This window comes from Ciconia boyciana, chromosome 10, assembly GCF_034638445.1.
Source record: "Ciconia boyciana chromosome 10, ASM3463844v1, whole genome shotgun sequence".
In the NCBI taxonomy this organism is placed as follows: domain Eukaryota; kingdom Metazoa; phylum Chordata; class Aves; order Ciconiiformes; family Ciconiidae; genus Ciconia; species Ciconia boyciana.
The window spans coordinates 31,436,701-31,458,814 of NC_132943.1; the positions used below are offsets into that span (position 1 = coordinate 31,436,701).

The 22,114-nt window shown below is 38.4% G+C and overlaps 2 protein-coding genes across 6 annotated transcripts in view; both read right to left on the reverse strand.

Moving 5' to 3' along the window:
- The window catches only part of LOC140657624 (caspase-10-like), an 18,365-nt gene extending 15,448 nt beyond the window's left edge, over positions 1-2,917 (reverse strand). The window contains exon 1 of the mRNA XM_072874935.1: positions 2,780-2,917. The gene's annotated coding sequence lies outside the window, so the exon portion shown is untranslated. The remainder of the gene's footprint in view (positions 1-2,779) is intronic.
- CFLAR (CASP8 and FADD like apoptosis regulator) lies at positions 20-21,728 on the reverse strand. 5 transcript variants are annotated; one of them, XM_072874942.1, is made up of 12 exons: positions 21,511-21,723; positions 18,561-18,706; positions 15,570-15,595; positions 15,164-15,420; positions 14,229-14,334; positions 12,524-12,659; positions 12,252-12,349; positions 11,119-11,170; positions 10,305-10,354; positions 8,983-9,061; positions 4,130-4,643; positions 20-3,181 (listed from the first exon to the last, which is right to left on the reverse strand). In XM_072874942.1, exons 4-12 carry the CDS (start codon positions 15,385-15,387, stop codon positions 3,043-3,045), a joined length of 1,398 nt encoding a protein of 465 aa, XP_072731043.1. In that variant the 5' UTR covers positions 15,388-15,420; positions 15,570-15,595; positions 18,561-18,706; positions 21,511-21,723; the 3' UTR covers positions 20-3,042. The 5 variants fall into 5 exon arrangements, with proteins under 5 accessions (XP_072731043.1, XP_072731042.1, XP_072731040.1 ...); XM_072874941.1 differs by having other exon boundaries at positions 10,305-10,351; positions 15,164-15,595; positions 21,511-21,728; XM_072874939.1 differs by having other exon boundaries at positions 15,164-15,595; positions 21,511-21,726.
- Between the last annotated feature and the right edge of the window lie 386 nt (positions 21,729-22,114).

Genomic DNA, 22,114 nt, shown 5'->3' on the forward strand with positions numbered 1-22,114 from the left:
TGGGAAAAAGTGAAGTTAATTTGTGAAAGAAATCACATTTATTAACATCACATACATATATATGATAACTAGGAATCACATCTTATTTCTACAACCACAGAAAACATATTTGTTTTACACCATTTGCTTCATTTACCAGCCACTACAGGTAGTAACTTCTAAGATTCCAAATCTGTCATTTTATGCAGATTCTCTTACCCCATGAAACATGGGGTATGCTTCATGAAACATGGGGTATGCTTTCATGGGGTATGCTTCTCTTATCCCATGAAACATGAGCAAGGTAGAGTTTCAAAATTACACTCGTGCTGTATTTTATTGTAAGATAGTCAGTTATTAAATATTCAGGGTTAGAAATGAATGCTATTTTTATTACCTATCACATATAATACAGACCCTTTTGTTGATGCAACACAGTAAGTTCTCTACTTGAGTGTGTGGAATACATATGAACGTGATTTTAAGACACAAAGTATTTTTAAAGCCAGAAGCACTATGGCACTAGTTTAAGAAAAGGACCAGTTCAATAGGCCCTTCCTTAGAAAACAGTAAGCTGAAAGGAAGACCTGCCCCCTCTCCCTGCCCCACTATGATGCATTTATTTCCACACCTATAATATCATGAAATTGCATTTAGTATTTTTACGTTAACGCTCATAGAGAACAAGCTGTTAGAGAATGTCTGAATTTTGCAAAATACTATTTTCTATTTTTCCTCTTGTGCCTGTGCCTACATAAAATCACAGTAACACAAATAACACATGTACCCACAGTATAACATAAAATTTTGGGTTGCATTTCCCAATTCAAAGCTATTAAAAAGTTTCCATATACTAAAGCTTACATATATTAAAGAGGACACTACAGCTTATGAAGTGGAAAGAGAAAAGTATGGAATGCCTAGGCTTGCAATACAAGTGAATTATTTTTCTAAATTGTGCAAAAATTTCTTCTCATCACAACCATGTATGTAACCTTCTAGAGTTAACATGCAAATAAAACTGAACATAAACTTAAAAAAAAAAGATAACGAGTGAAGATTTAATCCAAATGATATGAAGTGTACTTTATATATTACACAAAATGGTACATTAAATACATATTTTAATCTTAACATTTTATATGGATAGACTATAAAGCAAAACTTGTTCAGTGGGTTTCTCCTCTTGGTATACTCTTTAACAATCCTCATGAATCAGCAGTTTAGGAACCTCTTAAGCCAGGAAAAGACTGTGTCTACATCACATAACAAGGAAGGACTCCTGAGCACTTTTTAGACTTCGATATCTACTCTTTGCCAAAGAGAAGTGATTTTTACTTTCAATTATAAAAGCTACTTGAAAACTCATTTGTTTTTTTCTGAATGAAACTTAAGAAGCCTAGTTTCAAAAGAAAGTTGATAAAAATGATGTCAAGCAAATACGTAAGAAGTACAACATAGTATCGAGGAATAAAAAGTCACTGCTACCAGAGTAAGTTTACTGGCCAAGCCCTCCTAATTATTATCAATATACTAATGTATACTGATAGTACACAACGCATAGTATCAATAGGCTAGCAGCCTGTTAGACTTGGTCTACAATGAAAAGCATTGTTAGTGAAGTTATATATGTAAGCACACCTGCTTTTTGCTCCAATCAAATGCAGCTACACTAGCAAAAAATCTTTTTGCAGTATATTTGCTCAAGGAACTATCATATCCCGTATTAGCAAAAACCCCTTTCCTTTCTGCTTGCATGAAACACATGCCAGAAGGAGGTATCGTGTAACTACACCAGAAACCAAGCAAAGCACACCAAGGCCTTGAATTTTTTTCCTGGACAGGAGACTGTATTAGCAGTATTAAAAGTTTGCAAGTGGCCTACTTCAGGAGAGAAGAGAATGCCATAAATTCAGTGACAGTAAGTTTCAATACAACTCATCCAGGTTATACTGTTATGTAACAAGCATGTTAACTGAACTCTTCATGTTAGGTGTCTGCTCCAGTGGAGAAAAATTTCTATATTTAGGACAATTTTCACTCGTGTATTTCAGAAGAACAAGGGCAACTTGAAAAAAAAGTAAATTAATAAAGACATATCATTTTTCATAAGCAAAAGCAGTGAGGGTGGGGAGTTTAATGCAGTCTTAAGAGCCAGTGGCTGCTACACAACATTTAGGTTCAAACATGATAAAGTGTACTTTTACAACTATGCCTGGTGCAACAAGTCTGAATCATGTTTCAGCTTCCACAAAACATCTGCCAAAATCCCACATTTTTTTTAACTGTGTGGTAGATTACTGGAAAGCCCTGCCACATGTGGACTCATTTTTGCATCAGTGGAAAACACAGATAGCCCAAAACATGGCAGGCTGTCTCATTTATTAACATATAACCCTTGTGTGCTGTGGACAGTACTGACGACACAGGGTTCTGGGTGAATCACAACCTCTAATGCAGCAGGCAGACGGAATACAAATTATTTAAAAGACCACCTCTCTCCTCCTTCTGTTTTGCTAGTCTGTGGAGGCATGCAAGCCAGAACTCGTTAATGAAGAACTGGCATTGCTGGGTAGGCATTCTTTCCTGACACATTTTCCATTATTAGGTGCTGGGGAAAGTACCCAGTGAATTTCAGTGTTTTGCACTGGCTTGTATTTGTTTTAAGCATCAACAGAAGAACCTAGATCAGTGCACTGCTAATAGGTATGCTAAAAAACAACCAATGAAACAATAAAAACACAAAATCCTGGAAAACCCAACAGCTATACAGTTTAGAACTCTTTTCCACTCGGTTTACCTGTTGTACTTGGTTGTAAGATCTGTTGCAGTGCTATAAAATAGCTGCCATTCTCATCCAAGCTTTCAGAGCCTTCTATATTAAAATACAAAATCTAGTGCCTTAATACACCAAAATGCGTCTAAATCCCTGGGTTTGGAAGCAATAGACACTTTAGATATATACGGAATAACAATGCATAAAGTAAAAGTATGTGTGAAACTGTCTGGATCACACTAAGTGTTTCTTGTTAGCCACTTCAGACATGTCCTTTCCAACAGCAGTCAAGTGCGAGAAAGAAAAAGTTTCTTCCTCAGTGTGTGCTGGAGCAGAAGTGAGTATTGTTGGCTTGGGTCAGTGGTCTTATTCCATTCATAGACTTTTCTGTTCAGTTCCGTGTGGATATCTAATATAGAGAGTTTCCTGCAGCAACAAAAGTAAAAGCTTTCTATTAGAGAATGAAACAAGACACCATTTAAGAATCCACAAGAGAGAAGACAACTTTAGACTCAGCAAGGAGAAAGTTTCAAATTTCAGTTTTTATTGCAGAGGCTACACCTCTAAAATCCAAGGCTGAACATGCATTTTGGAAACAATCTGTCATAACCCAAATCACTGTTGTGATATTGGTTATGCTGACATGATGATCTGTGATTTCATTACAATGTTTTAGGGTTTGTAAAAAGGTACTAAATGTTAACCCTGCAACTACCTTGAAAAACAGTTGCTAGCTCCCTGGTAGATCAATTGTACAAAGAAAACTTTTGTTGGTAAGTTATATATCCAAACGTACCTGATTTTTGCTCAGATTCCTTTTGATAATCTCTTTAGATAGACTCAAGCTTTCTGATAGTTTAAATTCAAGATTGCAAATTGGCAATCTAGTGACTTCCTGAGGAGAGGGTTAGTTAGATCTAAAGAAAGGACAAAATCCTTCCCTCTCAACTGCCTTTTCTCTGAACTTAGCACTGACTTTTTATATTTGCAAGCAGAAGCCTTCTTAATGATAAAAGGCAATCCTCAATTTGACAGAAGCCTGGTGTGTGCCTCATTACCTTGGAGAAGGAAGATTTCCAATCCTTTCTAAAGCACTGACATATGTTACTCAGGACAGGTTCTTCCCTTCTCACTCTGCAAGCCCCAGTGCCATAACACACTTTAATTTACCCTCCAGAATCAGAAACTTCACTCCTACTTTAGACTACCTTCCTGTGCCAACGTTCCAGGATCAGATATACTTGTCTTTTAACCTATGACACAGCATGAAGACACTTTTCAGGACCAGACGGGATAAAACTTAAGGTTTCTCTTTCTCTAGGACAGCAGGCTGTCATAGGAAAAGGGTTATTTTTTCCTCTTTTTTAAATTTACCTTTTATGAGGATTGCGGAGTAGCTCAGCCAGACAACGCAGATAATATGAGGATGAACTGGGAGATTTTTCTAGTGTAGACACATCCACCTTGCACTGACTCCAAAAGATGTCTGCTACTTGGGGGATAGTGACTTTCCAAGGGATTTTTGCGTTAGCAATGATTTTCTCATCATTCCCATCTACTTCCAACAGACTAGTATATTCTTGCTCATTTTCTGGCACAATGTAGCTCTGAATAAAAAAAAGCTTTGGTTTTCCTAGGAGTTCAGGACATGAGTCTGCTGTAAAGTATTTCTTTATTCGTTCCAAAGGGAATCCAGAAAAGGTATGGTCTGTACAGAAGATGCTCTGAGGACTTCCTCGGCTGACCAATATGCAAATGAAGCTGTCACAATTTCTGTGCTTCTGCAACCTTGCAACTTCAAGCAATGTTTGATTCATGGTGTTCATATTTAAATATCTGTGACAATGAACGTCATAGCCTAAGCCTCTGAAGGTCTCTTCCAACACATCTGAAAAAAGCAAGATGTAATTAAATCACAGCACATCAAGGCTCAATCTGAACTATCTTGAATTACACTATTTATAGTATTTTGCTATTGGAAAGAAGATGTTTATTTCATCACAATTATTAAAAAAACTGGGAGTACTTGATGTTGATCACAGTATACTACATACTTATAATGCTATATGCATGTTGTCTTTAATATGAGTTATGTACTTCATGACAGCAAAGACACTATTATTGGGCATGTGATCTGTTCCAAATTCCACAGACGCTTGCATGCTTTCATTTAGAGCCAGTATCCAAAGTTCCTAGGACTTAAAATATCAGGCAAGAGAAAACATTAGAAAATGTTTCACACAGAACATTCTTGAAATGGTAAGGAATGATCTGGATAGCATGGGAAGTCTGTTTCACCTTTTACCTTGTCAAAATTACTCTGAATGGTTATTATGGATATACAGAACTGCATAGGAAACACAGACACTCCCTTTCACCAGTCAAAAAGGAACCTACTGCAGTCATTTATGCTTCCTATTATATAAAACGGACTTCAAGTGATGAGTTCCAGGTGGAGAATGGACACTGGAGTCTTAACTGTGACAGAATGGCATTTTCAGGGGAAAAAAAAAAAAAGCTGAACAATGAACCCTTTCAAATGTGTTAGAAATTAAAACTGCAGATAGCCAAAAATCAAGATTTAACTCTACCGTATTTGTGTTAACCTGTGCTGCAGGAAAACATGCTATGCTCTGAATAACTACTTTGGATGTTTATTAATATGGGAGTGAAACCAGATACATGGTGGTTAAAACCACAGGTATTTTTTTAAGTGTTCAGAAAACCACAAGCTACTACTATGACTCATACCTGTAGCATTGTATCTTTAGTATAAACCACATATACATTGCCCATGCACAGTTTCTGATATGACAGGAAATATCAAGTGCCATGTTTATGTAAAATGCCTTACAGACACAGGAAGCTAGACTGTTCCTTGACTTCAAAAGTTTATCAACCCCTAATTAGCAGAGGCTATTTCAGAGGTAACTGGCAGCAAAGCAGGAGTTGTACTACCACAATGTTCTCCTTAAAAAGCCCATGGTGAAAACAGGGAACAGAACTCATAACTTTCCTCAGCAAAATACAGGGTAGATAAACTCTATACTGTAGCGAGGTGATAAGCAGGAACTACAGAGTTTCATTCTAGTTCTGTTGGTTTGATTAAATTTTGTAAAATAATTCAAAAACTTTGCAGACATTTTAAAATTTGGAAATAGAAAGGAAAATCCCCTCTCCTTTAGCCAATAAAACATGCTCTCACAATTCAGGTGGAAGATTAAGTATTAATACCGTTTAGCAGTCATATACCCGACGAAGCACTCCGCCACTAGAGGGCAGTAGTACATAGGCAAAACAAGAGTTACAGCAACGAGAGCACTTTTCCTGTAACTAACTTACCTCACTAGCAGGTACACATACACACAAAGATACAAAACTTGGAGTCACCTTAGACACACTCTAAGTGTCACAATACATACACACACTCTAAGTGTCACAATTACAAAAAATTAAACCCAACATACTTAGAGCGGATACCTTAGTTTAACAATGAATCAGAAATTATATATGGTAAGCTTTGGATACAGCCATTTCACTTTAAGGCAAGAAAACCACAGCATTACATGCTGCAACCTGAGATCACAAGACAGCTGTTTCTTCAACAGTAATCATCCCCAACAAACTTCCATTGACTTTTGGGCATCTCCACTCTACATAAAAAATTACCCTTTTCTCCCCTTGATTGTTTACAACATAAGGATAAAAATTGGCTTCCAAATGGAAAAGTCAAAAGCAGCTATTTACAAAACAGCAAGGTGCATTTCAGTTTGAATTTTATCAGCATCTGATGAATTCACATTGTTTACACTAGGCATTTTCAATTGTCATTATCCTTGATCCTACATTATCTATTATTGGTTCAGCTTCCTCAGGTTAAATCTTGGGATAGCTACAGACTCTAATGCACGCCACAGATACAATTTTGAATGTTTTCCCTGCCATCTTCTCTTTCTTTGGTATTTTCAGACTTCAGAAGTAGTGTGGCACAACAACTCCTTAGAGTAGTGAATGCCTTTCTAACAAATTCCTTCAAGCAATGCCGTATGTCCTGCCTCTCCTGAATCTCACTAGCACAGTAATGTGTTTGAGTGAAACTCTTGCTTTCTATCACGTTAAAATGCTGATGATGTACTGGTGACATTAAACATCTGAGACATACACATGATTTAATTGCTTCTGCATCCAATGCAGACATGCATGGAGACTGAGGCACACTAACACTTGCTTTGGGTGGTTTCAGCACAACAGCAGCAGAGCCATGATTTGCAGGTGTATCTGACATGCCAGATGCTAAACATGTAACCCATTTTTGTCCTTTCCTGTCAGCAGACTTCCTCTGTCACATTTACACCTTCTGTTCTTGTACAAGTACTGAAATGACCATATGAGCTCATGAAGAGCACGTGCATTGATTTTTTATTTTGTGCACATCTTTGTATTTAGTAGCAATTACTATGACAAAGGGGTCTGCACAGTATATTGCCTGTGCAAAAGATCTGTGCCTTCTAAGGAACAGTAGATCTAAATTTATGTATCTGTGACTATGAACTGACATAGCAGTTCCTTCTTTACTTCCTGTTTTCTCCAGTGTATGTGCCTTACCTGCTTTTACACTTACTGTTTCATTTAAAAAACTCAGACCTGGCATAGTAAAACACTCTTGTTCAATAAATCAGGTCAGCGCATGCTCATATGCCATTAGAGACAATGAAATAGCCTTGTTTTGTAAACAAGGCCATTTTCACACCTCATGTTTTCTTTAGCTCTCCACACTGAAATTTCTCTAGCAATCCTTTTTGCATTTGCTTTTAAGAAACAGAACTCCAAGTAATAAGTAATTATTTTGGTACTGCAGCAGACTATCATGCTACCTTCCAGATTAAGGCTGCATAACAAGTTTCTTGCATCAAAAGGTTTGTTTGTTCTCTAAAGCTACCATGAAAAAGAACAGGAAAGTAAACAAGCAGGCAACAGGACAGAGTAGAATGTTTGATCCCAACAGCTGCCTCCCTGGCAGTCTTTCAGTCCTTGGCAGGCTGTCTTTGTTTTATGTTCCTCTTGGGGCAAAGTCAGTATATTTCTTTTTTTGAGAGTAGAAGTGAAGAAGTGCTTTAGATTGAACAATTTAATTTCTACTGAAATCAGATCCCAAGGATGCTTCCCAGTTGCATGTAACTAAGTGCCTTCTTTGTCCCTCTTCTCTATGCATGGCAGGATTGTGAATCAGTTCTAGTTCCTCCTACCCTAATGGCAAACTAAGTGTCTTATTTTATACCATTTTCCTAAAATACTATTGTCAAGCAGACATCAAAATTTTACCTTCTGTGTCTGTGCTCTGCATCCCCTGCTCTTCAACAACTACATAAATAATTTTGAGTTGGTCCATCTGCTGGACTATTAGTTATGAGAAAAAGATATGCCCACAAACCCTCTTCTTCTCCTACATCTCCTAGCCTATTACAGAACTGACTGGAACTACTTTCTTTATTTTTATTTGTAGCCTCATGTGTTCCAATGATTAGAGAGTGGGGATTTTTTTTTGCTTATGCAAGAATCTAATTTTTGGATTCTACAAAGACAATCAGGAAAAACCCACATTTTAACCATGGCACTGACTACCTTGAATTCTACATGCAAATTTTTTTTTTTTAACTAAACCAAGAGGGAAGGAAGAAAAATTCCTTTCCCTATAAAGCTATGGTGATGGTTTCAGTTAAACTGTGCAATATGTAACAGAAGCCTAGGTGCGTTATTAATAAAGGACCACGTGCCTTCAGCTATTCAAAATCTGTGGTTTCCAATATGATTATGCTTCAAATCCACAACAGCTTTGGTTATGGTTTTGTTAACTGGTAGGAAACACTATCTTTACCATCTCTGCCAATAACCTGCTGTATGACCCAAGCTTAACTATTCTGTTGGTCTCTGAATATCCTTTTTCTCCCTCCCAAAATTCAGTCTATCCCCTTATAAGTTCTTTCATTCAGAGATTCTGCTCCAAAAACCAAACAAACATTGTTTGCAATAGTTAGGACAGCTGGCTTTAACCTCAGGTTGGGCCTTCCAACTCTCTGCTTTAGAAAACTTATTAGAATTGATATACTAGCTGACTAGGACAACGTTACCCTAGTCTGGCTGGTAAATGTACATCATATTCTTTATACTAAATTGTTCTAATTATTTGAGATTAACAAGACAAGGAACTTTGAATTCCAGAGACTTACCTGTGTCATTGCCAATACAGTCTATTATCAGGCATATTCCTAAAGGTTGACTTTGCATTCTGTACTGATCATCAAACACCTGAGGAACGTGAAGGACAAATATTAAGTTAACATGTTACTCTCTCAACTTGTAGACTTGATTCTTTTCTCAAATTTAACCACCTCAGATCTCTTTAATTACATTCTGTTGTTTTTCCATAGAGTAGCTAGCAGAAGTCTGTCTACTGGGATGTAATACGTCTTATCCATACAACAAAACCAAAAAATCATGAGACATGGACTAATGATTCTTTTCCCTATGTCCAGTACAGGCTTAATTCTTGCATCCTTGTGTTATACAATCTTACTACCATAATGATCCTTAAACAAAGACTAAGACTGTACCAGAAATGAGAGAAGCAAGTTTGAGACTGAACCTTAACTCTGGACAGATCTTCAGATGTAAACACCCCCCACCCCTGCCACCAAAAGAAAACAACACACAAAACAACAACAAAAAACCCCCAAGAAAATAAACAAAAAAAAAAACCCAAAAAAGCCCCCAAACCTGTATGGGGTGGAAGGGCTTTTTAAAGACCTGGGCTATGACAGCAATGATCCTTCTATAACACTTCCAAATTAATTTCCTTAAGTGTAACTGCTATTGAGATGTTAGGAGCTATAAGCTTCATATTGCCAACACAATAAATGTAGAGAACTTTTGTGTTCTTCAGGCATGCAAGCAGGCACTGCTCATCAGAACAACATTTATTTCCTTATTTAGTGGAACAACCTCCTTGTTCCTAAAGAATCTGTAATGACTCTATCACAATTCCTCTCCCCTTTAAAAAGATTACAGTCAATTTGCTATAGGTAACTCCCTGGTTCCTGGCCTACAGGAGAGCTAGTGAAAATAGCAGTAGCCCATTCTTCTCATTAATACCCAAAGTACGTCTGTCTTCTACCTGGAGAGCAAGGGGCAGGGACAGAATAACGAACAAAATTTACTGCATGCAAAGAAGCCCTGCCATTTCTAATGCAGATGGCAAGAGATCTGACTTCCAACAGGTTTTGACTTAGCCTCCACTAATAAATATACAAGTTCTGCGTGCACATCACATGTACATGCACGTTGCACACTGCTGCTTCCATTTTATATTAAAAATATATTCTGCAAAAGCATTCATAGAACTTGTTTATGGCTGAGGAAGACATGGATGTACAGACCATTCTGTCTGCATGCAATTAAAGGAAATCTCAAAATCAAACACAAAGAAAACTAAGGTAAATACCTGCAGAGGTTTTTATTATATTTACATGCATACATATGCACAGGCACATACCTTATGTGACACTGGTCCCGATTCCTGAATGGACATGTGGACTGGTTCTGCTGCAGTTAAAACATACAGAAGTAAACTCAGTATGTAAGTACCAGTGACATGTCTTTGACACCAAATCAGTTAAAGAGGAACCTATCTAGTTCAGCTGAGTTCTCACTCATCTGGACCTCTTAGTTTCTATGTAAGCTACTGAAGTTAAAAAAAAAAAAAAAAAACCAACAAAATTTTCACTTCTGAAATGTTATTTGGATTGCATTCTACATTTCTTGTGACTAGAATAAACAAACAAACAATCTCTCCTACACTGAGAGAATTCAGTCAACTCTCTTTTAAAAATCACCATATTTGAGAGGTATTTTGGGTATCCAGAAAGAACACAACACACATGGTAAGAAGCTGCTACTCACTGGACAACTTCCTGACTGGCCTGGTGGAGAGTCCACCACTGAACAGACACAAAAACTTCCTACTCCAGACTTAATGGACACAGCTGCACTACAAGGGCCTCCAGAGCTGGCTAGTCAACCTTTTCCATTATTTTATTAATAAACTATTTATTCTGTTAAAAAGTTGTGACAGTGGAAGCCCAAAACAATTTCAGTAAAGTTTTAAGATCTGGCGGCACGAGCAAAGCAAATAAAAGAGCAAACAATAAGGCAAGGCTCAGTTTTCAGAAGTACCAGATACTCTCTGTTCCTGGTGGTATCAACTGGATTAGCCATAAACACAGCTATCAAACAGCAGTCCTTTTGATACAATGAAATGCATCTTTTGTCTCTTTTAGATTATCAAAACTCAGACAAAATGCTCCTACCTAGAATAAGACTTTGTCCATTTTGTGGTTTTTCTTTGTTCACATTCTGGATCTAAAATGAAGAAAAAGGTATATCTTCCCTCTCTCCTTCAAGAATCAATAATCATGTGTTCCAAAATATAACACAATAGTATTTTTCTTCCTCAATAAAAGGATTACATATTTTAGATTCACATCTATCAGCTAATTAGAATTACAAAACAACAAGTAAAAACACCCCTACCAAAACCACAAACAAACAAAAAGACCCGAACCCTTCCTCCTCAGAAAAAAATTACCAGTTTGCCACACACAGCAAAGAAAAGCTTCATCCCTAAAATAGTAAAACAAACAAACAGACTCTGAAGATGTGAATTTGTTTCCTATAGAGCACCAGGGATGAACTTTCACTGAATTAGAAAGGAAATTATAACAATATTATCATAATATGGAAAGTCAATGCAAACTCTTTCTGATCAGTAATCTGGAAAACAAAGCTGTTGTGGCTTTGTTAGTAAAGACAAACTGCATCACTGGTGTCTTGTACATAAGCTTTATACACACATATTTACTGAATACATGACAGAAATAATCTCATCAAATTCATTTAGCAAGGCTAAAGACTTTAATCACGGTCATACTATTACAATACCAGACCTAACCCAAATATAAAGAATACTGCATGCAATAGGATTTGATGACTTGATATGCTAACTTTGTTAAAATGAGATTAAAACAAAACACAAAAGAAAAAATTTGAAAAACTCTCCTTAAAAAGCCATAACCTTCAGCTGCAAAGTTAAAAAGCTACTTTCCCTCAAAGTCCAGAAGTACAAAGAAGAAGAATATGTTTTGCAAAGAACAAAGCAAAACTTTTCACTCCCCAGAGTAGCAGAAAAACTTTCAAGAAACAGATTTTATATGCCCAACTAATAGGAAAAAATTCACGGAAGCTCTTTAAAGGGGATCTTTCTCAGTCAGAAGATTTAAATCAGACCCTAAACCCAGCAAATAACAGGAATAAGAGAAATAAACCAAGTAATATTTTAGTTACTAGCAATCTCTCATTCCTTAGGCTCTGTAAAGATGAATCCCTTTTCAATGTCTGACAATATTTAGAAATAAAGCATCTGTCTGATTTATTGTATACTTACCCCTGAATTATAAGGAGGATCAATCAGACTGAGATTAGGGAGAGATGCCTGAAGTGCATTTACATATACTGGCTGAGAATGAACGGAGGGCATTAAAGCTGAAAATTTAACAGAAACACACAGAGAAATACACCATCATGTATCAACTGTTTTAAAAGCCTAAATCTGTGAAGCATGCAAATACTCTGACTTGTAACTCATAATTTTATCTTCAGTAAGAGCACATCTGATCCTTGCTATCAAGAATAACCAGCGCAAAAATAGCATCTTACCTTCGTGTTTGTACTTCTGAATCTTCCTAATCAGGTCTATCCTGTGAATATTTTGAAAACAATTTTCTATCAAATCCAGTTGATTAGGAGCCACCAAATTTAGTTTCTCCAGGTCAATCATAAGAGCTAGAAAACTCTAGAATAGCAACAGAAAACCAAACTGTCATATCAGTAATTTGTTCTCTATCAGTAAGTAACAAAGCAACCCAGAAAATAACGTGGGGAGGTCATAAAGGTTGTATATCCAAGAACTAGGGACATTACCTTCTGAAACACTAATAAAATTATCTGGAAGATATAAGAATTCTTGGTATTATCATAGAAGTAATGAAGACTAGGAATTTATACTCTAAAAAAATAAATCAAAAGTTTTGAGGAAACAGTTTTGCATTTCCTTGTTGCTACAAAGCTAGCCACTTGGAATGTCACCTCACATGCCACAAAGCAAGAGGTAAGAAAAGCTTTGGGGAATTTGCAGGGCCTCTCTCCTTCTTTGATTAAAGAGAGAAAAGAAAAAAAACTCAAAGGAAAAAGACAAATCTTCAGTCTTCTCTGCACAGTGGTCAAGTTTTCTGAACCCTCTCTATCGAGTCTCTGCTTTCTCAGATCATTTAAAACAAATATGCAGAATTCAAATGTGCACAGAAAGACATAATTACAGAATCCCAGAATCGCATAGGTTGGAAAAGACCTTTAAGATCATCGAGTCCAACCATTAACCTAACACTACCAAGACCACCACTATACCATGTCCCTAAGCACCTCATCCAAACATCTTTTAAATACTTCCATGGATGGTGACTCAACCACTTCCCTGGGCAGCCTGTTCCAATGCTTGATAACCCTTTCAGTGAAGTAAAATTTCCTAATATCCAGTCTAAACCTCCCCTGGCATAACTTGAGGCCATTTCCTCTCGTCCTATCACTTGTTACCTGGGCGAAGAGACCGACCCCCACCTCTCTACACCCTCCTTTCAGGTAGTTGTAGGGAGCAATAAGGTCTCCCCTCAGCCCCCTTTCCTCCAGGCTAAACAACCCCAGTTCCCTCAGCCACTCCTCATAAGACTTATGCTCTAGACCCTTCACCAGCTTCGCTGCCCTTCCCTGGACATGCTCCAGCACCTCAATGTCTCTCTTGTAGTGAGGGGCCCAAAACTGAACGCAGTATTCGAGGTGCGGCCTCACCAGTGCCGAGTACAGGGGCAGGATCACTTCCCTAGTCCTCCTGGCCACACTATTTTTGATACAAGCCAGGACGCCATTGGCTTTCTTGGCCACCTGGGCACAAATAAAACAAAACTGTTCTTTTGTAAGTGAAGCAGAACACAAACACAAAAAGTGACCTTGTAATTCAAGATACATTTCATATGATTATTGGTTTGAGATCCTTCATATATGAACTTTCAGATCAGTAATACAGAAGAAAGATTTTTTTTTCCAGTGCCTTCTGCCTGTGAGGTTCATGCTAACACCATTCACTATAGCAAGTCTTCACTGTTCCCTCTTGCTGTTTCTCATGATTCTTTCTTTGAATTAAAAAACAAAAATGAAATAGAAGCCACTACTCCTCCACTTCCTGACTTCCGGCTTCTCTTGCCTCACTACCCCTTGCAGTACTGTCTCCCCTCCTTTGCTGTCTAGCTACTTCCCTTTTTACTTTAATCTCTCATTACTCCAGAGGAGAAGACCAGCAGAAAGACATTACCTTATCTTTTGCCATTTTCATACGAGGTGCGTAATCTCTGAGTAGAAAAACAAGAGAACTCACTTCTTCTTTTTCCAGATTCTCATTAATCTCTACCATCAGTACCCTGAAATAAAGTTGAGACATTTCTAAAGGATTAGCTTTCAGCAAGATCCCACCCTTGCCCAACTACCCAACTTCTCCCATGTTCCTGTCTTAATGTACCATTCCCAATTAAACAACAGGAAAAAAGCCTACCCCTGCTCCAAGATCCAATTACAAAATACCTACTCTTGCTCATCAGCACCTCCGTTACTCAGACTGACTGTGCAACAGCCACTCCTCGAAAAACAGAAGTCTCTTTAATATTCCAATAGAGATGAAGTAAGAGAATGAGACAAGAGAACACATCTTTAACTTTTTTACCTAGTAGTTACAGGATTTTTATTTCAGTGAGAAGTTAACACAGGAAAATCTTCCTTATGCGTACATATATTTCTTTCTGAAGTCTCTCAAAGAAAATAACTGGAGCTTCTTAATTTAAGCATCTTAAAACTACAGAGTAAAAAGTAGTAAGAGACAGGTCCTCTGAGAAAAGCTATACCACAAGGCTATGTGCCCAAAGCAAACTAGACAAGAAAGTATCTCTAATTATGTTCCTCTAAAGCATCATTTCTATCTGCTAATCCAGAACTGTACAAACATCACTGGTTTTATTGATTAACATATACAAACTCCTTAAAGATAGATGCTTCTAAAGCCTTGACTTGTAAGAAGCTACTAAGGCTTATTTTAGGCATTAAACTTGACATATTCTTTTCACTATAGCTCTAGATACGATGCCCTTTTCTGCTTTTGTTTTACCTTCAAGACATACTTAAAAAAGAAACAAAAAACAACCCACGCACATTTTGAACAAAACAGAATAGCCTTGAAATCTGAAATAGATATATTACCTGTAATCAGGGACAATTCTGAGACTCCTGGCAAGGTTAGCTTCCACTGTTGCTTTCTCAGTCTTCAAGATCCTCCTCAGCAAGTCAAACCTCTTAACTCTGTACAACAGTTCAGACAAGCCAAGAAAAGACAATTTCTCCCTCTCATTCAAAGCCACCAAGAGCTCTCTAAGGTCGGCAGTGGCCAAGTCAGGAGCAAGGTCTCGGCATAGGAAAATCATCATCTCTTCTTCTTCTTTATCCAATTCTTGTTCAATCTGGTGAATAAGGACAGCTGGCACTTGGCACCTGGTCATCACTTTGTCGCTGTCCCTTTAAAATTGCCAGCCTACTGTTTTTTAAACAGGAAGCCAACATGACATGAAGCCCATGTCTACCACAGCACTTCTCTGGTGTTCATTCTTACCTAGATGCATTTTGACATAAGCAGTTCTGTGGGAGAGAATTAAAAGGTACTAAAATCAGTGATCTGCTGCACAAGTTCACAGTTAACTCTCCCATCTGACGTACTTCACTTACAACTAAAACACCAATGTAGGCTACACAGACCTGTTCTCAAGGGGTTCTCCCAGCTGTTCATTACAGAACAAAAAGTACTTGGTAGGTCATATTAATCAGAAAAAAATGGAAGTTCTTTTTAAAGTAAAATTACCTTAACACAAGTCTGTAAATTCCATAGGAAGTGAAACAAAAGTCATCAGCTTGCTGATGAGTGATATTTCAAGTGTTTCTGGAAATATGGGTTAAGTTCCACAGCAATTTAAGTCTAAAGCTCTGATCTCTTCCCAGCAACCCTCCACCGCCCTGCTCACCACCACCTTTTCTCCCCTGAAAGTCTCAAGGCATTTTTGCAGGAAGAGTTTTGGGAGCTAAGAGGTAGTGCAACCACACATTGTTGACAAAAGAATTAAAAACACCCCACATATAAAACCACTGCTATCAGGCACGCACTTTGCCTTAAATGAAGTCAAAATAAAGGAAACATTCACAATATAATATGTAATATTTTAAAACATTAATTATCTATAAATTCAGGAATGTGTGGATTTTCTTACTTATTCATATGATTTAAAGTGATTCCAACCTGACTGAGTTACTGGGGTTTTAAGGATTCCCCACACACCCCCTCCACACTCAAAAAGATTGAAGAACCACACAAAGAAAAAATTCCAACCTTAAATATGCAAATTGGTTAACTCTGAAGGTATAGATAAGCTACAGACTGCCTTTTTCTTCATGTGACATTCATGTTTCACCATACTGAAAACTGAAATAAAAATTCAAACCTAGAAAAAACCCCACCCTTGTGATTAACAAAGTAAGTAGGGTGCTATGCTCAATTTCTGCTGCCACCAACTATGGAAATTCTATCTAACCTTCTCTGATCCCCATTACCTACATGGAGAAAGGTGAAATGAGCAATATGAAGACAAATCTTAGCCCTTACAAGGAGTTCAGTCACTGTACTGCACAGTTTTGTTTAAACCATTCTGAAAAGCAAAAGCCAATTTGACTTCAAAGCCTAATACACTGAAAGATTCTAGCACCTGGATAACATTTTTAAAGCATTTTCAGCCTTTTGTTACATATTCTGGAAGTCAAAATCAACAATGTCACATATTGTGTCCATGCATTAAGGAGATGAGATTAAAAAAACCCAACAACTTGTAGATGAGTTTAATTCCAATGCTGTGTAAATGAAAAATAGCTCTATACATCCACCTGACTTTCCTCAGAAAAGGAGTAAGAGTTGGATTCGATTAAACCCATGGATTGGGTTCCACTGCCCACTAAAAGAGCATATCAAATTCAACTTCCTAGGGCAAAGTCTCCTTTATCTACATCTATCCCAGTAAGCCATATTTTCTATGGAGTCGAAGACCGCAGTGGCTTTCTCCTCCAACACTGTTGCTGACAGTCTCAATAGCAAAGCATCAGTATTAAAAAAAAAAAAGCACTGTTAATCTTGCTGATAGCATGTCTGAATCACTAGGGAAATATAACACAAGTAGCTGCTATGACCTCAAGGTCCCACTTTCAGAAGCAAAATGGAAGGGGTAGGTAAGGAAGGGCAGCATGGGCAAGCTGTAAAATATCACAAACCCACCACATTAGAAAACCCAAGCATTACTCAGCTGAAGTACTCCTGCACTTCCATACCACAGTGTAAATGAGATCTAATGTATATGCAAGAGCCCTCAAAATGGTACTGAGGCCACTTTGGCTCATTTTCAGAAGCACAGAGCATACAACTCCAGCTGACAGTTAACAAGGCTGCAGATACCCTGCTTACCCCATCACAGCCTCCTGTGTGCGTTCTACGCAGACTGTGCTAAATACCTAGAGAAAATGCACAATTATAGTACTCCTGCTACAGCACACAACCAGAAAAAAGCAACACCTATCCTCTCTGATACAGTTCTGTTCTCCAGAACCCAAAAGGGACAAGCACAAACACAGTGTTTTCCCTCATCACATCACACCATTTAGGAACTTGGGAGAATTAAATGCACTGTTTGCTCTAAGAACTGCAACAACATTTAACCCTAATGCAAACAGTTCAAACAACAAAAAAACCTCACAGACAGAAATGAAACATCTGTAGAAGCTGCCCCTTTCAAATACCCAGAACCACAGTATTTTTAATATAGCAAGCTGGAAAGTTTTGTTTGCAACAAAACCAAACTGGGTAGACAAAATATTTGTACTTTTGAACCTGTTCTATTTCACACATGGACCTGCAATGCTATCACTTGTACAGCTGGGGTGGAAGGGCAGGGTGGGAAAATTTTCAGGCCTCTGATAAGCAGAGGAACCCCTCATGCACTAGAATGTGTTTTGTACAGTTTTCTATCAGAGGAAAAGCATATTTATTCCTAACTTCTTATTTTCAATTTAGCATCAAACATTTCTGAGAATTCTATGGAAAAAAAAGACTGTTTTCAGGACATAATGCAGTCAAGAAGGGAGAGGCACAAAACACTCATATGAAAGCATCTCCCAGGTACCTACAGCTGGGACTTTCAAAAGAGCTTGAGGAAGTCATATTTATGACTCACTCTAAAGGGAGATGGGAATTTAACAACTCTTGGCCATTTTCAGAAATCTCAGATAAACTTTATTTTTTAAAAAACTACTCTAGTTGATTTTTATCTAATCTTTTAAAACTAGTTAAAATAAAAAGAGGTGTGCGTGTGTGTGTGGTGGGGAGGAATTTCCTACAGAGTTAAAATTTCAGACATGCAAGATTACTATTTATATGTTATCTTAAAAACAATCTGCCTTTAAAAAACACATGTGAATTATTTATTTTTGTGAACTTCCTTTATATAAGATAAATCACATGCTCATTATAAAAAAATGCTGATCAATACTTCCAGTGCTGAAACTCTCTCACCTGTATGCAAGCCTCTCCACAAGAACATTGGAAGACTGGCATTTGACCACTGCCGAATCCCTGATCCAGATCCAGCACACACTGGTTTCCATCCAGTATTTTCCAATGATGATCCATAGACAAAGTTGATTACATCAGCTTGTTTTCTGTTGGACAAATATCAACATCACAAATTACTGCTGGGGGCTACTTCCTAATTTTAGTGGGGGAAAACCAAGGAAAAATGGCCTAGGATCATGCGTTCTTCTGTATGATTCCACTGGTCCAGTGAATCAGGAATGATGCTCCAAATAAAAGGAAAAACAACTGTGCACATATAGTGATCTGTCAATAACATTCATTCCCCCAGGGTCCTGAGTGGGGAATGAATAAGAGCAACATGAAGTAAGTGTTTAGTATAAAATAAAAGTTTATAACTTTGCATCCAAAAACCATGTCACCATATTTTAATAGCAGCAATGTCCCACTACTGGGGCAAGCCCAATACATTCCATCTGCATACATCTGAGCCAGATCCACTTCACCATGAGAGGTGAAGGGCATCATGCTTCACCCTTCCATCTCATATGACCACTTTTGCAAATGTCGCATATACAGTTAGGATAACTGTAACAAATACAGAAAAAGCAAAAAGTAATGACAACGTAAAACCCAGGAGCCTGGCTTTCAATTTAGATTATCTGGGCCCTGCAATGATAAGAATTATTGAATGTAAATTCTTTACAAAGAGGAGAGGAAAAACAGCTTATCTTCTCAAATGAAAAGAAAAAAGTTCATAGTCATCAGAGATAAAGCTACCCCAATAGTTTGTGTGTACATGTGCATGTGTAATTTGCCAATATTGCTGTGAGAAAACACTCAAGATTTTCCTCTTGAGTTCAATGTTTCATGCATTGAGTAAAGATTTCAATGCAAAGCTTATGGAGCAGGAAGATGGTTAAAAAAAGAAACCCAAAGTACTACACATTCTCATTTACATTCCCAATTTATAAGAAATCCAGAATCATTCCAAATAGCTGAAGTCTAACACAACCACCACCACTGACAGATACAAGGATACTGCAAGATCACAACAGTAACAGTGAGTGAAAGTGCAGGCCTACACATGGAACAACAACAAGAAAAATCTCTTTTCATCCTGTATTCAAAGAACCAGGAAAACCCCTGGCATGCTGAGGGAAAATGACTGGTGAGGGGAAAGTTTTCTGTAACTCTGGCTATTTTAGTTCACTATCACCTCAAATTTTCACAGAGGAAGGACTCTTCTGGGAAATAGTCTTAGGGTCTCTGGAAAGAAAATCACTGATTCTACAGTGACTCATCTGTCCCCTTGTCCCCGAAAGAGGTCTGAGAGAAAACACATCTCAAGGAGGTAGTACCAAAGTGCACTTAAATACAAGTTTCTGGGTTTAGTTAACTTTGAGACTTTCCTGAACAAAGTGTAAGATTTTACAGCTGATTAATTTCTCATACACTGCACAGGAAACCACCTTTGTCACAGGCATATTTGTCTAAGTCTGCACTAACTTTTGACCCTGTGTATTACACTGTTAACAAGAAGAAATTTTTTAATGTAAACACCTGAGAATATTAGCAAACGTATTTACTCCTCAGACCACAAATCATTTCCATTCCACACTAAAACAGACAAACATCTGTATGTTCATTAGCTTCTATGAAGCTAATAAAGTTAATTATACTTCTATTTTTGAACTATCTCACACTGCCCCCAGTCCATACAGAATACAATCAAAATCAGGGGCAGATTTTTTTCTTTTTTTTTTTCCCACAAGTAGGAAATAACAACATACTAAAACTTCACTCACAAAAACACACAAGGCTCCAGTAATGCCCTGCTGGCATTAACAAGTGGAGGCTGGTATGCATGTACATGGCTCAAGCAATTTTATTCTTTGCTCTTTAATACTATGCATGAAACCCTTGTTCCCATGATTGCAACACAAATGCTGCACAATATACAAATATCAATATGATTATCAAGGCAAAAAGGAATGTCCTATATTAATGATAAATCAACATATCAGGCCTCATTAGGAAGGAAAGTCTTTCAAGAGAAGCAGGGAAACATTTCACACTCTAAACATGGTCTACAATTAGAGTCTGTAATTTCTGACAGCATTTGTTTCTTGAACGTTTCACAACCATCTCTGCAGCAGCGAAAACAGGATATAACATCAGTGGGTGTAGTTCTGATTTGGAAAATGACCTTTTGTTCCACAAGACGAGCTTACATGGAAGCCCCTGCGCTAGAGAGAGAGAGTAGGAGGTTATTTTGCTACAGGAGGCACTAGCTGTGAAACCACACAAAGGTAACTGCATTTTGAGTCTGTATCATCTGGCATTTTTCAAAGTGTTGAATTGTTTGGAGCATGCTCCACAACTTTCACACTTCCCTATAAAAGAAAGAGGATTTGGTAGGAGATACTTAGGGAAAACAGGGAAATCCCGCAGAAACTCTCATTTCTCATTACTGTATTAGGCTTAAATAGCTTGTTCTCGGTGTAAATTAGTAGTGACTATGCTAATTTCCATTTAGAGATACACTAGTCTAACACCCCAGTCCTCCCAATCAAAAAACCAAACTAAAACTAGTTTTACCATAGGGAGTTTATGCAGATTTAACGCAACTTTCTAACTACGTCATTTTTAATCACACTCGGAAAATTAAGCGAGAGGAAACTCCGCTCTGCAAGATAAAAGTTTCAGGCGGATGGGCACCGTCGGGTTTCTTTCCTCCTCCCGAGCAAGGTCAGGCTCAGGCCCCACTTACGCCGGGCGCTCCGGCTCTCCGCAGTCGGCTCAGCCCGCCCCCCGGTAAGGACCCGGCCTAGACAGGAAGGAGGACCCCATCCCGGAGCACGGTGTGTTGGGGCGCCTATACTGAAGGCGCAAGGTGGGAATAGATGTATGAGGGAAAGACATAACGCACCCAAACGCGCCGGGGAGGTCTCATCTGCAGCAGCGGGGCCAGGTCCGGCATGGGGAGTGGAGAGGAGGAGGGGGCGGTACTGGCCTGGCAACAGGCTCCCTGGCACCGGGCGTGGTTTCGAGTATGCTGCTCTTTCTCTTTCACACCAGTAAGACACGCAGAGCGCTCTTCGCTCGTACGTCTTATGGCTGTTGGAGAGACCTGAGCCGCCTCTGCGCGTAGATAGCAACGCTACTGAAGGCAGAGATCTCCCCTCACTGAGGGACGAGGAAACTGGCTTTAGCCGCCTTACCATCGTTATATATCTGCCGAGCCACGTTCGCTAACCCTTACTATTTAATCGTGAATCCAGCCATTAAGGATTTTGGGGCGAGGCGAGGGAAGGATTATGCTTTTCGTTTTGCTTTATAGTCTGCCTTAGGAGATGAAACTCGGAGCTGTGCCAGCAAACCTGCCTAGGTCCCACAAGATGGCGGTGGGGTAGTGACGGAAGGGATGTCTGCTCCCGCGCGCAAGCTCCCGCTGGCGCCTTTGGGTGTCGATTACACACAAAATGGCTTCTGACTAGCTGTAGAGAGGGGGTGTTGGTAGCGCTGTGAGGAGA

Bases quoted from the DNA above. Each gene is read 5' to 3' on its own strand.
- CFLAR (XM_072874939.1), bottom strand. From the start codon at position 15,459: ATGACCAGGTGCCAAGTGCCAGCTGTCCTTATTCACCAGATTGAACAA. The intron at 14,335-15,163 runs GTAATATATCTA...ACTTTATTTCAG, and splicing joins AGAATTGTCCCTGATTACAG to GGTACTGATGGTAGAGATTA. The intron at 11,171-12,251 runs GTAAGTATACAA...TCTTCATTTTAG, and splicing joins ATCCTCCTTATAATTCAGGG to ATCCAGAATGTGAACAAAGA.